The sequence below is a fragment of the Mesoplodon densirostris genome, chromosome 5 (genome assembly GCF_025265405.1).
Source record: "Mesoplodon densirostris isolate mMesDen1 chromosome 5, mMesDen1 primary haplotype, whole genome shotgun sequence".
Classification (NCBI taxonomy): domain Eukaryota; kingdom Metazoa; phylum Chordata; class Mammalia; order Artiodactyla; family Ziphiidae; genus Mesoplodon; species Mesoplodon densirostris.
The window spans coordinates 83,424,377-83,436,104 of NC_082665.1; the positions used below are offsets into that span (position 1 = coordinate 83,424,377).

The 11,728-nt window shown below is 46.9% G+C and overlaps 1 protein-coding gene across 1 annotated transcript; it reads right to left on the reverse strand.

The window, feature by feature from the left end:
* Nucleotides 1–1,541: 1,541 nt before the first annotated feature.
* On the reverse strand, nucleotides 1,542–3,621 carry LOC132490478 (P2Y purinoceptor 3-like). The gene is given in 6 exon segments (XM_060098826.1): nucleotides 1,542–1,649; nucleotides 1,651–1,718; nucleotides 1,721–2,027; nucleotides 2,030–2,538; nucleotides 2,541–2,670; nucleotides 3,595–3,621. Coding segments are annotated over 6 exon segments (1,149 nt in total).
* Between the last annotated feature and the right edge of the window lie 8,107 nt (nucleotides 3,622–11,728).

Consider the following 11,728-nt stretch of genomic DNA (forward strand, 5'->3'; position numbering starts at 1 on the left):
TCTGCTGGTAACAGCAGTTATGTAAACAAGTGAGCTGCTGCTGTCAAGGAAAACTCAGCCAGCTCTTTTTTTTTTAATTTTATTTTTTAACATCTTTATTGGAGTATAATTGCTTTACAGTTCTGTGTTTCTGCTGTACAACAGAGTGAATCAGCTATATGTATACATATATCTCCATATCCCCTCCCTCTTGCGTCTCCCTTCCACCCTCCCTATCCCACCCCTCTAGGTGGACACAGAGCACCGAGCTGATCTCCCTGTGCTGTGCGACTGCTTCCCACTAGCTATCTGTTTTACGTTTGGGAGTGTATATATGTCCATGCCTCTCTCTCACTTCGTCCCAGCTTACCCTTCCCCCTCCCCGTGTCCTCAAGTCCATTCTCTACTTCTGCATCTTTATTCCTGTCCTGCTCCTAGGTTCTTCAGAACCATTTTTTTGTTTTGTTTAGATTCCATATATATGTGTTAGCATATGGTATTTGTTTTCCTCTTTCTGACTTACTTCACTCTGTATGACAGACTCTAGGTCCATTCACCTCACTACAAATAACTCAATATCATTTCTTTTTATGGCTGAGTAATATTCCATTGTATATATGTGCCACATCTTCTTTATCCATTCATCTGTCGACAGACACTTAGGTTGTTTCCATGTCCTGGCTATTGTAAATAAAGCTGCAGTGAACATTGTGGTACATGTCTCTTTTTGAATTATGGTTTTCTCAGGGTATATGCCCAGTAGTGGGATCACTGGGTCGTATGGTAGTTCTATTTTTAGTTTTTTAAGGAACCTCCGTACTGTTCTGCATAGTGTCAGCCAGCTCTTGATCAGTGTTTGGATTGGGCCATCTGCTTCAGTCTTAGGGTTGTGTGCTTCAGAGCCAGTGCCTGGGTTCAAAGCTTCCATCCAACACTATGATCTGAGCATTCTCCAGCTGGGTGACCTTGGACAAGCTACTTACAGCTTTGTGCTTCAGTTTCCTGATCTGTAAATGGGGCTAACAGTAGCTCCTGTCTCCAAGGGCTGTTGTGAGGATTAAATGAGTTACTTCTCATAAAGTGCTCTTACATATAAAGGGCTCCATCCATGCATCCATCCACCCACTCATTCAGCCCCTATCTGTTGTACACTCACCATGTGCTGGGCCCTGCTGTGGAGGCTGGTGTTAGGCGTACAGCACTCAGAAGAGGTCCCTGTCCTATTGGAGACTACATTTTAGGGGGAAGAGACCATAACAAAATAAACAAATGAACAAGTCTAGGTATTAATAAGTGTTACAAAGACAATAAATAGGGAAATAGAGAGTGACTGGGTTAGGGGGAGAGAGGTCAACATTGGCTAGGGTGGCAGGAGTGGATTTGGAGGAGGTGATGTTTGAGCTGAGATCTGAATGACAAGAGATAAATGTCAGCTCTCATTAAATTAAGAAAGTTTTCCTTTGTGTTGGTGACTCTTTCAAACATTCTTATTTAAAAATCTCTTATCAATATAAAATCCTTTCTAGCAGGACACCACTAGGAGATCTTGAGCCCCTCTCCCACTAGCACATGACTGTGTTCAAACAGGTCATTGTCAACATCTTGGAGCTTTTCCCCTGAACTTCATCTTGACAGTACCCAGATGTGCCCACCCCTGGGTCTCTCTCCCTTGGCTCCAGCTGGGTGCACACCCACCTTGTTACGCCTCAGTTCCTGGAAGAGCCTGACTCTTGTTCTCACCTGACAGAAAGTACAGGACTGGGTTGAGGCAGCTGCTCAGGCTCACCAGAGGCCTCCATATCTTGTAGGCCAGGCTGGCCACCATCAAGAGCTGGCAGTTCTGTGAAGGTAGGAAGTGGAGCGTGACGTAGAGGGAGCGTGTGATGTGGAAGGGCACAAAACAGAGGGTGAAGAGGCCGCACACCAGCAGGGTGGTCTGGAGGGACTTGGCCCGGGCCGCGCTGCCCACCCTCATGAGGGTCTCCCCTGGCTTGGTCAGGCTCCTGACCATCAGCGAGTAGCATGCCAAGATGACCAAGGAGGGAAAGACAAAGCAGGACAACATCAGGACCACGCCGTAGGCGGAAAACTGATCAAAATGCTCTGGGCTGGTCATGTCGTGGCAGACCATCTGGCTGTTGATGTAGTCCGTTTGGAAGAAGACCAGCCTGGGCAGCAGCTGGAGGATCACCAGGGCCCACGTGGTGGCGGTGCCCAGCAGGGCATGCCGGCGGGTCCGGTAGGGCAGTGAACGCAGCGGGTGGCACACGCCCAGGAAGCAGTGCACGGAGATGCAAGTGAGCAGCAGGAGGCTGCTATAGGGGTTGGTGTAGAACAGGAAGCGAACCAGCTTGCAGAGCAGCTCCCCGAAGGGCCATCTGTCACCCAGGGAGCAGGTGATGATGAGGAAGGGCAGTGTCAGCACATAAAGCAGGTCGGCTACCATCAGCTTCACCAGATCGATGGTGGCACAGCTCCAGCGCTTGGTTTGGTGCCAGGAGAGCCACAGAACAGTGCCATTCAGGGGGAGGCCTAGCACGAAGATGATACTGTAGATCGGGGGAGGTAGATTTGCTTGTAGTCCTCCGAGAAATAGCAGAATCTTTCTGCCTTTGAGACGTTGGTAGCCAGCTTCTCCATCTCCTGGGAGGACCCCCTCTGGGAGCACAGCTGTTCCTGCTTCTCCTTCCCCTGGGGAGAAACAAAGTGGATGGCAGAGCATCATGACCTCAGCTGGGCGTTAGTGTCTGCCTTGATGTGGCATTCAACTCCCAAAGTCTGGGCAGAGTCCTTGTTTGAGAGAGACCAGCTCCAGAAAAAGTTAACCGCAAGGGCAAAGCAGTCTTCAAAAGCAGGGCTTCTAGACTTACCAGGTCCACAGGGCTGCCCTTACCCTGACTTGTATGCTCTTGGCTCCAGGCTGGGTTGGTAGGAAGCTCAGATATAAATGGTGGCAGGAAGATGCTGCTGTCATTTGAACAGAACACACCATCTCCAACGCTGTGACCTGTTCTCTGGCTAGGCTACTTTGCATAGAGTTAGGAAACCTCCAAGAGGACCTTCTCCAGCCTGAGATGCTGGTACGTTCCTAGGGGGTTAGTATTGCCTACAGTCTGGCCCTAACTCCATGTGCCACGGTGGAGTAGGAAGTGATCCTTGGGGGCTAGGGAGGATTAGGGAACGCACAGGTTTTGCCTGCAGGCTCTGCGGGAGGATTTTGATTTGTATCTCTTTCAGGATTTATTAACTGCGTATCTGAATCCTGAGGCTGATTTGCTTATTAACCGTCTCAGCATCCGGGACATCCAAGAAAACAGATCTGAGCCATGAAGCCAGGTCCATCTTCTTTCCTACCCCTGTCCCTGCTGACAAAACACATCCAACAGGTGGACCCACAGGGCTGAGGCAGCTGTGCGTGGAGCCTGCAGTTTCTGGTGCGTTGGGAAATCGGGGCCAGTCAGCATGGAGCTTACAGGGGTGGAATGAAGTTGATTTCTAGGGGTTAACCTTCAGAAAGATGAGTTAATACAGAGCAAGAGAGAAAAGTTTAAGTTGGGTAATTTTGGGGTAAATTGAGTGTTGGCTGTAAACTGTACCATATAGATGTTTACTCACAACAGAAGGAACGGAGACCTCATGCATTCTATCAGTCAACAAACACTTATGGAGCATCTCTTGGTCAGGCACTAGGGATGAAAGATGAATAAAGCACGGTCCTTGCTCTCCAGGCTCTCACAGGCCGGTGGGGAAGACAAGCAGAGACAGATGATTGCCTTGCAATATGGGAAATGGTCAACCAAATGCTGGGCAAACCAGCAGGGTGCTGAGGGGGTCGAGTGAAGGCTTCTTAGACTAGTGCCATGGGAGCTGCTTGGGGGAACAAAGAGAAGCTTGCTGGAGAAGAAGGGTGAGGGGCATTTGGGGCAGGGTTGGGGGCACAGCACATGCAAGGAGACAGAGCCGTAGGGTCCCGGGATGGCAGGATTTCCAGTGTGGAGGGTGAAAACTGAGGATGCATAAGGAGGATGATGGATGTGCTTAAGCAGGACAGTGACGGGATGAGGCTGTGTGGCAGGAAGACACATCACGGAACCAAAGCTGGAACAGTCAGACTGCAAGGGGGCCGGAGCAGTGCATGCAGGTGAGAGATGCTCGGGACCCCAAGTGAGGCCATACAGGATTGGCGAGGAGAGAGGACTTGACCCCAGAGGCGCTGCTGAGGCAGGAGCAACAGGACAGATTGCATGTGGGGCATGAGCCAGAGGAGGTGTTGAGGGTGTCCCTGAGACCGGGCAGGTGGTGAGGCCAGTGCCTGAGCTGAAGCCTGAAGCTTGAAGGCTGGGGCCGATGCTCTGAGGTGGTGGGGACAGTGGCTGTCTGTGCGGCAGCCTGCCAAGGGGCTCGCCACCTCGTCACCTGACTTGAAGATCTGCCTGACTGGGAGGGCAAAGCTTTTTGGCTCGGTGGGTAAAAAGAATCTCGTTTTCATTCATTTTGTCCCATCACCTTCCATGTGGAGGGTTGGGAAAATGCTTAGTTGTTTCCAGCGAAGCTGCCTTCCCAGCTCGGTGTGGGCTCACAGACGGAGGCTGAGGAGGGGAACCAGCCTCATTCAATGCAGACTCGGGCCTGCCAGTTCACACTGTGATTTTGTTCAGTCCTCAGAACAACTGCGTGGATGAAGCATTAGCTCCATTTTACTGTGAGGAAATCGCGGGTCAGAGAAGACACCCTGGTGGGGCTCGCTGGGCCCTCCAGTCTGGTGGGTTTGCTCCTGATGGGGGCTGTGGGCTTTTGCCCCCTCACACCTGTGGTGAAAAGCACTCAAATCCCAGCTCTGCCAGGGACCATGAGTACAGTCTGAAGAAGCAAGTCACCTTATCTCTTTGAGCAACAGTCTCCCCAGTTGTAACATGGGACAGTAACATGGGACAATACAAAATATTGGCTATATTCTCCGTGTTGTATAATACATCCCTGAGCCTCTCTTACACCCAGTAGCTTGTACCTCCCACTTCCCCCCCCCATATGCCCCTCCCACAGTGGTGTGGAAAACAGTATGGAGGTTTCTCAAAAAGCCACTGTAATATATGCATTTCTTAATTTCCAGAGATGAATTAGAAATGCATACTCATATTCACAACATAATTATTCTATTTTTAAATAAGTTTTAAAAGATGGGGCCCCAAGGTACATTTAATTAGGTGGTGGATTACAGTAGTCGGTGGTTTACTTTGAATTACTTTTCCTAAGTGTTTCAAATCCACTAGATAGTTTGGTGTTATTTGGCCAATAGACCACTGGGTGGCGATAAAGGCTGACAGACAGGTTACAATTTTTTCCTCCAGAAGGAAGCAGAAATTGGGATTGGGCTCAGGTCCAGCCATAGCAGCTGTGGATAAGATATAATTCATTGAGGACATACAGAAAATCACACCATCCAAACCACCTCCTGTAGGTCTTTTGTCCAAAGTTACTAAGTTAGGTTCACACATTGAAATGGTGTTGCAATCAGCTGAAAGCAGCCTTGCTGGGATTGATTTTTAAAAAGATCTTGTGAGGGCTTCCCTGGTGGCGCAGTGGTTGAGAGTCCGCCTGCCGATGCAGGGGACACGGGTTCGTGCCCTGATCCCGGAAGATCCCACATGCCGCGGAGCGGCTGGGCCCGCGAGCCATGGCCGCGGAGCCTGTGTGTCCGGAGCCTGTGCTCCGCAATGGGAGAGGCCACAGCAGTGAGAGGCCCGCGTACAGAAAAAAAAAAAAAAAAAAATCTTGTGAGATAGGCATGGCCGGCATTATTTCCCCCATTATATACCTGAGCAAACTGAGGTTCAGTGGAAGTCTTATCTGCAATGATTTGGGAAAAGCCCGGGCTTCTTTCACAAAGCAGAGACTCAGCAAATTTCCAGATTTCCAGGGATTTTTTTTTTTTTTTAAGCTACCTTCCCCCTTCTCACCCCCCTAATCACAAAACAAAGAAAGAAAACAGGGAAATAAAAGAGCAGGTCATCCCAGAAGTCACTAGATGTAGTGCCTTTGTTATAGATAACTGAACCCTAGCTCAAAAAGCATGGTCTAGAGATAATGGTAAAGAGAAAGAGGACAAAACAGTTTTAAAAAACTGTCAAGAACGAGATATACATAGCAACCCAGTTTTTTTTTAAATTAATTTATTTATGGCTGCGTTGGGTCTTCATTGTTGCACGTGGGCTTCCTCTAGTTGCAGTGAGCACTTCGTTGCGGTGGGCAGGCTTCTCATTGCGATGGCTTCTCTTGTTGCGGAGCACGGGCTCTAGATGTGCGGGCTTTGGTAGTTGCGGTGCGCGGGCTCAGTAGTTGTGGCTCGCAGGCTCAGTAGTTGTGGCTCACGGGCTTAGTTGCTCTGCGGCATGTGGGATCTTCCCAGATGAGGGCTCAAACCCGTGTCCCCTGTATTGGCAGGCGGATTCTTAACCACTGTGCCACCAGGGAATTCCAGCAACCCCGTTTTAAACTGTACCTTGAGTCTTAAGATAAAAGGCACTCGTTAGCCTTTTAATGATTTTGTATTATATTTTTCCAGTGTGGGCTTATGCCTGCTGTGTACCTAGATCCCTCTTCCATGTGTGAATTGTCCCCAAACCTAAGAGCCCAAGGGCTTTTATTTTTCACAAGGAAAAGCAAATTGGACCCTTTAAATAATTTAGAAGACTGTCGAGAGACAATGAGTACTTAATTTCAGTAATTAATTTAGCAGCTTGTACATTTTTGTTTTCTGTTGACAAGGATCTGACATAATTGGCAGCTTTAAATTATCATAAACAGAGGGAGGGATTGGGAAACATCACTCTGACATTGTATTGTCACAACAGAGAAGGTGGCTGCCCTGAAACTGATGTTACTCTGTCTGGAAAAATAATCACTACTGAAAAAATAATCTTCTTACTTCATCAATACAAATGTGTAATACCACCCCTCCACTGACTTTGAAATCAGAATTTTTAACATTAATGGTGCAGTAAAAATAATCTTGGCTGCAACGTCCTGTGGCTCTGGAAGTCCATCATTGCCTCTAGGCTCACGACCCTGAAAGGAGATCTTTATGAAACTTTTTCCTTTTCCTTTCATTTGGCATCAAAGATATTTAAATGCGTCATGACTGAGTCTTTGCCTGTGTGCTCTGTGCAGAAATGTAGAAAGCTGGTTTGGTTTGGGGCAAGAGAGGAGATCAGTGATAGAGTCTGAGGCTTGAGGACTAATGGTAAAGTTGCCCAAGGCATCTGCAGAGTAGAGGGCTTGTATTTTAGGACCCTGTTTTCATCCACTCTTCCCCTTAGGCATCAGGTTCCACCCACAGCTTCCCTAAAATACCCTTTACAGCAGTAACACGCTGATGGATGTGAGGTCCACTGTCAGAGTCTTTCCTGTTGCTAGGGTGTTGCTAGGGTCGGGGGGAGGAATCCATGATGGCTTTGGACATTCAGCACAGGGGGTGAGAGGGAGTAGGGTGTGCTACCATCGTGTTTGGGAGTGCAATCCCAGGGAGCAGGGTGAGGGGCAAGGGGAGTGACTGGCGAAGGAGGGACCCTGCCTTCATCCACTCTTACCCTCAGGCATCAGGTTTTCTCACCAAACCCCAGGTTTTTTTCCCTGTGAGGTGTTCCCCCTTCCTCCTCACACACACTGTGCTGCTTCTATGTGGGAGATGAGGGGCTCCTGCAGTATCTGGACCGGGATCCTTTTGTATGAAGTGATTCTTCTAGTTTCTTCTTGCTCATTTTTTCTATTGAGTTGTCTGTCTTTTTGTTATTGAGTTTTAGGAGATCTTTACATATTTTCAATAAAAATATTTTCTGTTACTCATGTTTCAACTATTTGTTTTCCTACTCTGGCTTTCCCTGACTTAACTGCATATATATATATAGTTTTTTTTTAAGGAATGAAGTTTTTAATTTTAACATAGTTGAAATGATCAGTATTCCTTTTGTTTGTGCTTTTTGTATCTGGTTTAAGACTCTTTCTCTACCCTGAGGTCATAAGGATATTCTTCTGGATTAGCATATGAAAGCCTTTCCCATTTAGATCTATTTGATTTTTCCTACTAAAGGGTTTAATGTGTGTGTGTGTGTGTGTGTGTGTGTGCATCTAAGAAACACAGAGAAAGATGATTAGATTAAATGCTGTGTGGAGAGCAGAGAGCATTGGAAACAGGTGAGGGAGCATTTGCTGTAGTCTAGAAGGGACATCATGGTAGCTTTGACCTGAGTGGTGAGGGTGGGAACAGAGAGAAATAGGTGTATTCAGTGGACATTTAGGAGGGAAATGAGTGTGACTTGGTGTGAATTGCATATGGGGGAGGGGCTGAGGACTACCCCTAGTGAACCCTTTTTCTGCTGCTCTAACCAATGCACTCACCCTTTTCTTTTTTTCTCGCTTTCATTGCTTCTCCATTCAGTTTGTGCTTCCCCCTTGCTTCTCCTGACTCAGCTTTCCCTCTGGGCTTCCTTCGGCTTCCAGTACTGTTGCAGATGGCTAACTCTGCCCACAGAGTCATAGATAATTTCCCAAGAGGCTCTGATTGACCCAGGTATTCACCATCATTCCTGTTTGGATAGGAGTGGGTCTGCATACACATGGGCTGCCTGGGTGGCCCCTTCATTATGGCCAGGGGCTGCTGTGATGGGATCACAGAGTTAGGAGCAGGGCCACACTTGATGGATGAGCACTAAGGGTTGCTCTTTCTGTGGAGGTTTTGAGAAAGACTGTTCCCCTCAGAGGAGGGCTGTGAGCAGCTGGCACTTGGTGTGTTCTGTGAGTACAGAAGAGCATTAGAAAGAGAAGATACACCTAAGAGAATGGATTTTCTTTTTCACTAAACCCGATTTTTCTTTAATGATGTCTAAATTATGAACTTGCTTTCTAAAACACATATTTATATTAGAAACTTCTCATGACCCTTAAAGCGATTGTAGATAGCAAACATAATACTTGAAGATGGTCTCCAACACAGAGTTTCATTTATTAATAGTATACCAGTCAGAGCTTTGACTCTGAGATATTTCGTTCATGCGTAAACCATACATTTGAATTGACAGTCCTATTAATGAAGGAATGCAGTTATGTATGTTTATGGTAAAAGAACCAACTGGATATTTTTTGAACCTCATTATGTGCAAGACATATTAAAAACAGGAGTTGTAGAGAGTGAAAACAGGCCTTGATGTCATGTTCAGTAAAACACGTCAGAGGTGAAGTCTCAGAAAGCACTACAGTGAAATACGAGGAGAAGGTGTGGAGTTGCAAGGGGTTTCATTTAAACACAAGCCTCATGTATTAATATCTTCATTGATTTATTTTTATGCCAATATGTTCTGACATAAATATGGTGATCTATAATGTATCGACCATAAAAGTCAACATTATTTTTAAAGCTGACTCAGGGAAATAAAACCTCGTTGTTAGTGCTGATATATACGGTATGTTACTCTGTGGAAAAATTAACCTCTCCTGTCCTGTTCCTGACTGAGCTAAGTAAGAGGGATTCATTTTAATAGCCACTGACCTTTGGTGCATGTTTTGCTTCCTGGCCAATGTCCAGTTTGCAATGGGATTGGCCCATGGTGTGAAGTAAAGAGCAGGGCATATTCAACATTCCAGAAAAGATTCTGTCAAGCACGGAAGGCAGTCAGCAAATATCTTTGCCTTTTAGAAGGTCAGAAGGCCTGTGAAACTCTCCTGGACAGATACTGTGGAGCCATAACTTGTGTCTTCTGTATGAGAGCAACAATGACAGCAGAAGTGGCATGGAGACCCCAAAACAGAGAGGACACGTGGGGACAGTGTCAGCCTTGGATGGTCACAGAGAAGAGACTCCGTCTGGAATGCCAGAGGCAGGGAGCACACCCCAGTGCTTTGCTCAAGCCAATCACATCAGTGCTGTGGACTTCAGTGAAATGATTCTATGAAATGAAAACCAAGCCAAGGAGAATGTAACTTAGCAGCATAGTAGAGAATGCTAATGGGACTGGGGCCAATTTGGACGACTTCCACTTCCACTAAGTTTCAGAACAGAACAAGTTTGCTGAAAATAACAAAATGCTGAGAATTTTAGAGCTAGAGGGCCCCTGGGTGAAAGGCAGGGGTAATCACGTGATAGATGAGGCAGCTGTTAAACCCCAAGAGATTTTTATTTTTATTTTTTTTGCGGTACGCGGGCCTCTCACTGTTGTGGCCTCTCCCGTTGCGGAGCACAGGCTCCGGACGCGCAGGCTCAGCGGCCATGGCTCACGGGCCTAGCCGCTCCGCGGCATGTGGGATCTTCCCGGACCGGGGCACGAACCCGTGTCCCCTGCATCGGCAGGCGGATTCTCAACCACTGCGCCACCAGGGAAGCCCAAACCCCAAGAGATTAAGTGAGCAGTTTGCTCAAGGAGACACAGCTGGTTAGTGGCTGCACAGTATCTGAGGTCCAGATCTCCCGGTTCTCTATGCAGGGCTCTTTCTGCTCCATTTTTATCAATTAGAAGCCATGACTGATAATACACATGCTTGGAGGATATTCCACAGAACCACCTGAATCTGGTTGCAAACCTACCAGACCACTGAACTGGTCTTTTCAAGGTTCCCTATGGTCCCCATGCTGCCAAATTCTCTGCATACTTTTCTGACTCAAATTAAACTTCTAATCAGCATACTGCAGTTGGGCACTCCTTGAAGCACCTCTTCTCTTGCTTTTTCCATTAGTTAAGATTCGTTGCTGGTGAGAGAAACCCATGCCAAAAGTGACAAAACTAAACAATAATTGATTTGCTCATGTAATCACTGTCCTGGGGAGGCTGGCTTTAGGCACGGTCTGATGCAGGAGCTCAGATAGGGTTACTAAGACTGCTTTCTTTATATATATTTCTTGGCTCCCTTTTCTCCAAATTGGCTCCATTCTCATACATACTCTCCCCTCATAGTGACAAGACAGTTGCCATGAACTCCACTCTTTCATTTAATTATATGCAAATCCAGCAGGAAAAATTATGCCTTAACCAGAAATTCCTGGGATTAGCAATGATTGGTCCTGTTGTCTTGTCCTAAGCTCAGTGTCCATCCCTGAACCAACCACTATGGCCAGGGGATGGGATGCACTGATTGGCCCAGGCCTTGGTTAAATGTTCCACCCCTAGGACCTAAGGGAGAATTGGCTTCATCCAAATCGCATGTATTAGAGTGAGGAAAGGGTGGTTCCCCAAAAGCGTATTTGGGGTCCTATTACCACAAGAAAGGGACTGAATACTGGACAGCAAAAATAACGAATGCCCAGAGCAATTTCTCTGATACCACACTTTCCTAATATGGCTAATACTTCTCTGTTTTCAGTCTCACTCATTGTGTCACCCACCTCAACTTGATCTCTCATGTTGGATATCCCCAGGGCCCAGCTCCAGAGCTTCTAACCTTCCATGACTATACTTGTTCTCAAGGCGATTTCATCCAGTCCATTGTGAAAGGAGAAGATGGATATAGCCCAAGGCACTTTGAGTCAACCTTGGCTCACATGGTAGTTGAGACTGTAGGCCATGGAATTTAATGAGAAACAGTATTTAAATGGGAAATCTTAAGAGGAAGGAAGACTGTTGACACAAGTGTATCTGAGAAAGCAAAGCACTGAGCTACTCCTCATCCTTTGCTCCAAAGATAAGGGATAAGGTTGGAGAGTATTTGCAAGTAGTTACCATAAAGGCACAAAATATAAAGTGTATTAGCCAGGTGGGTTAAAAGT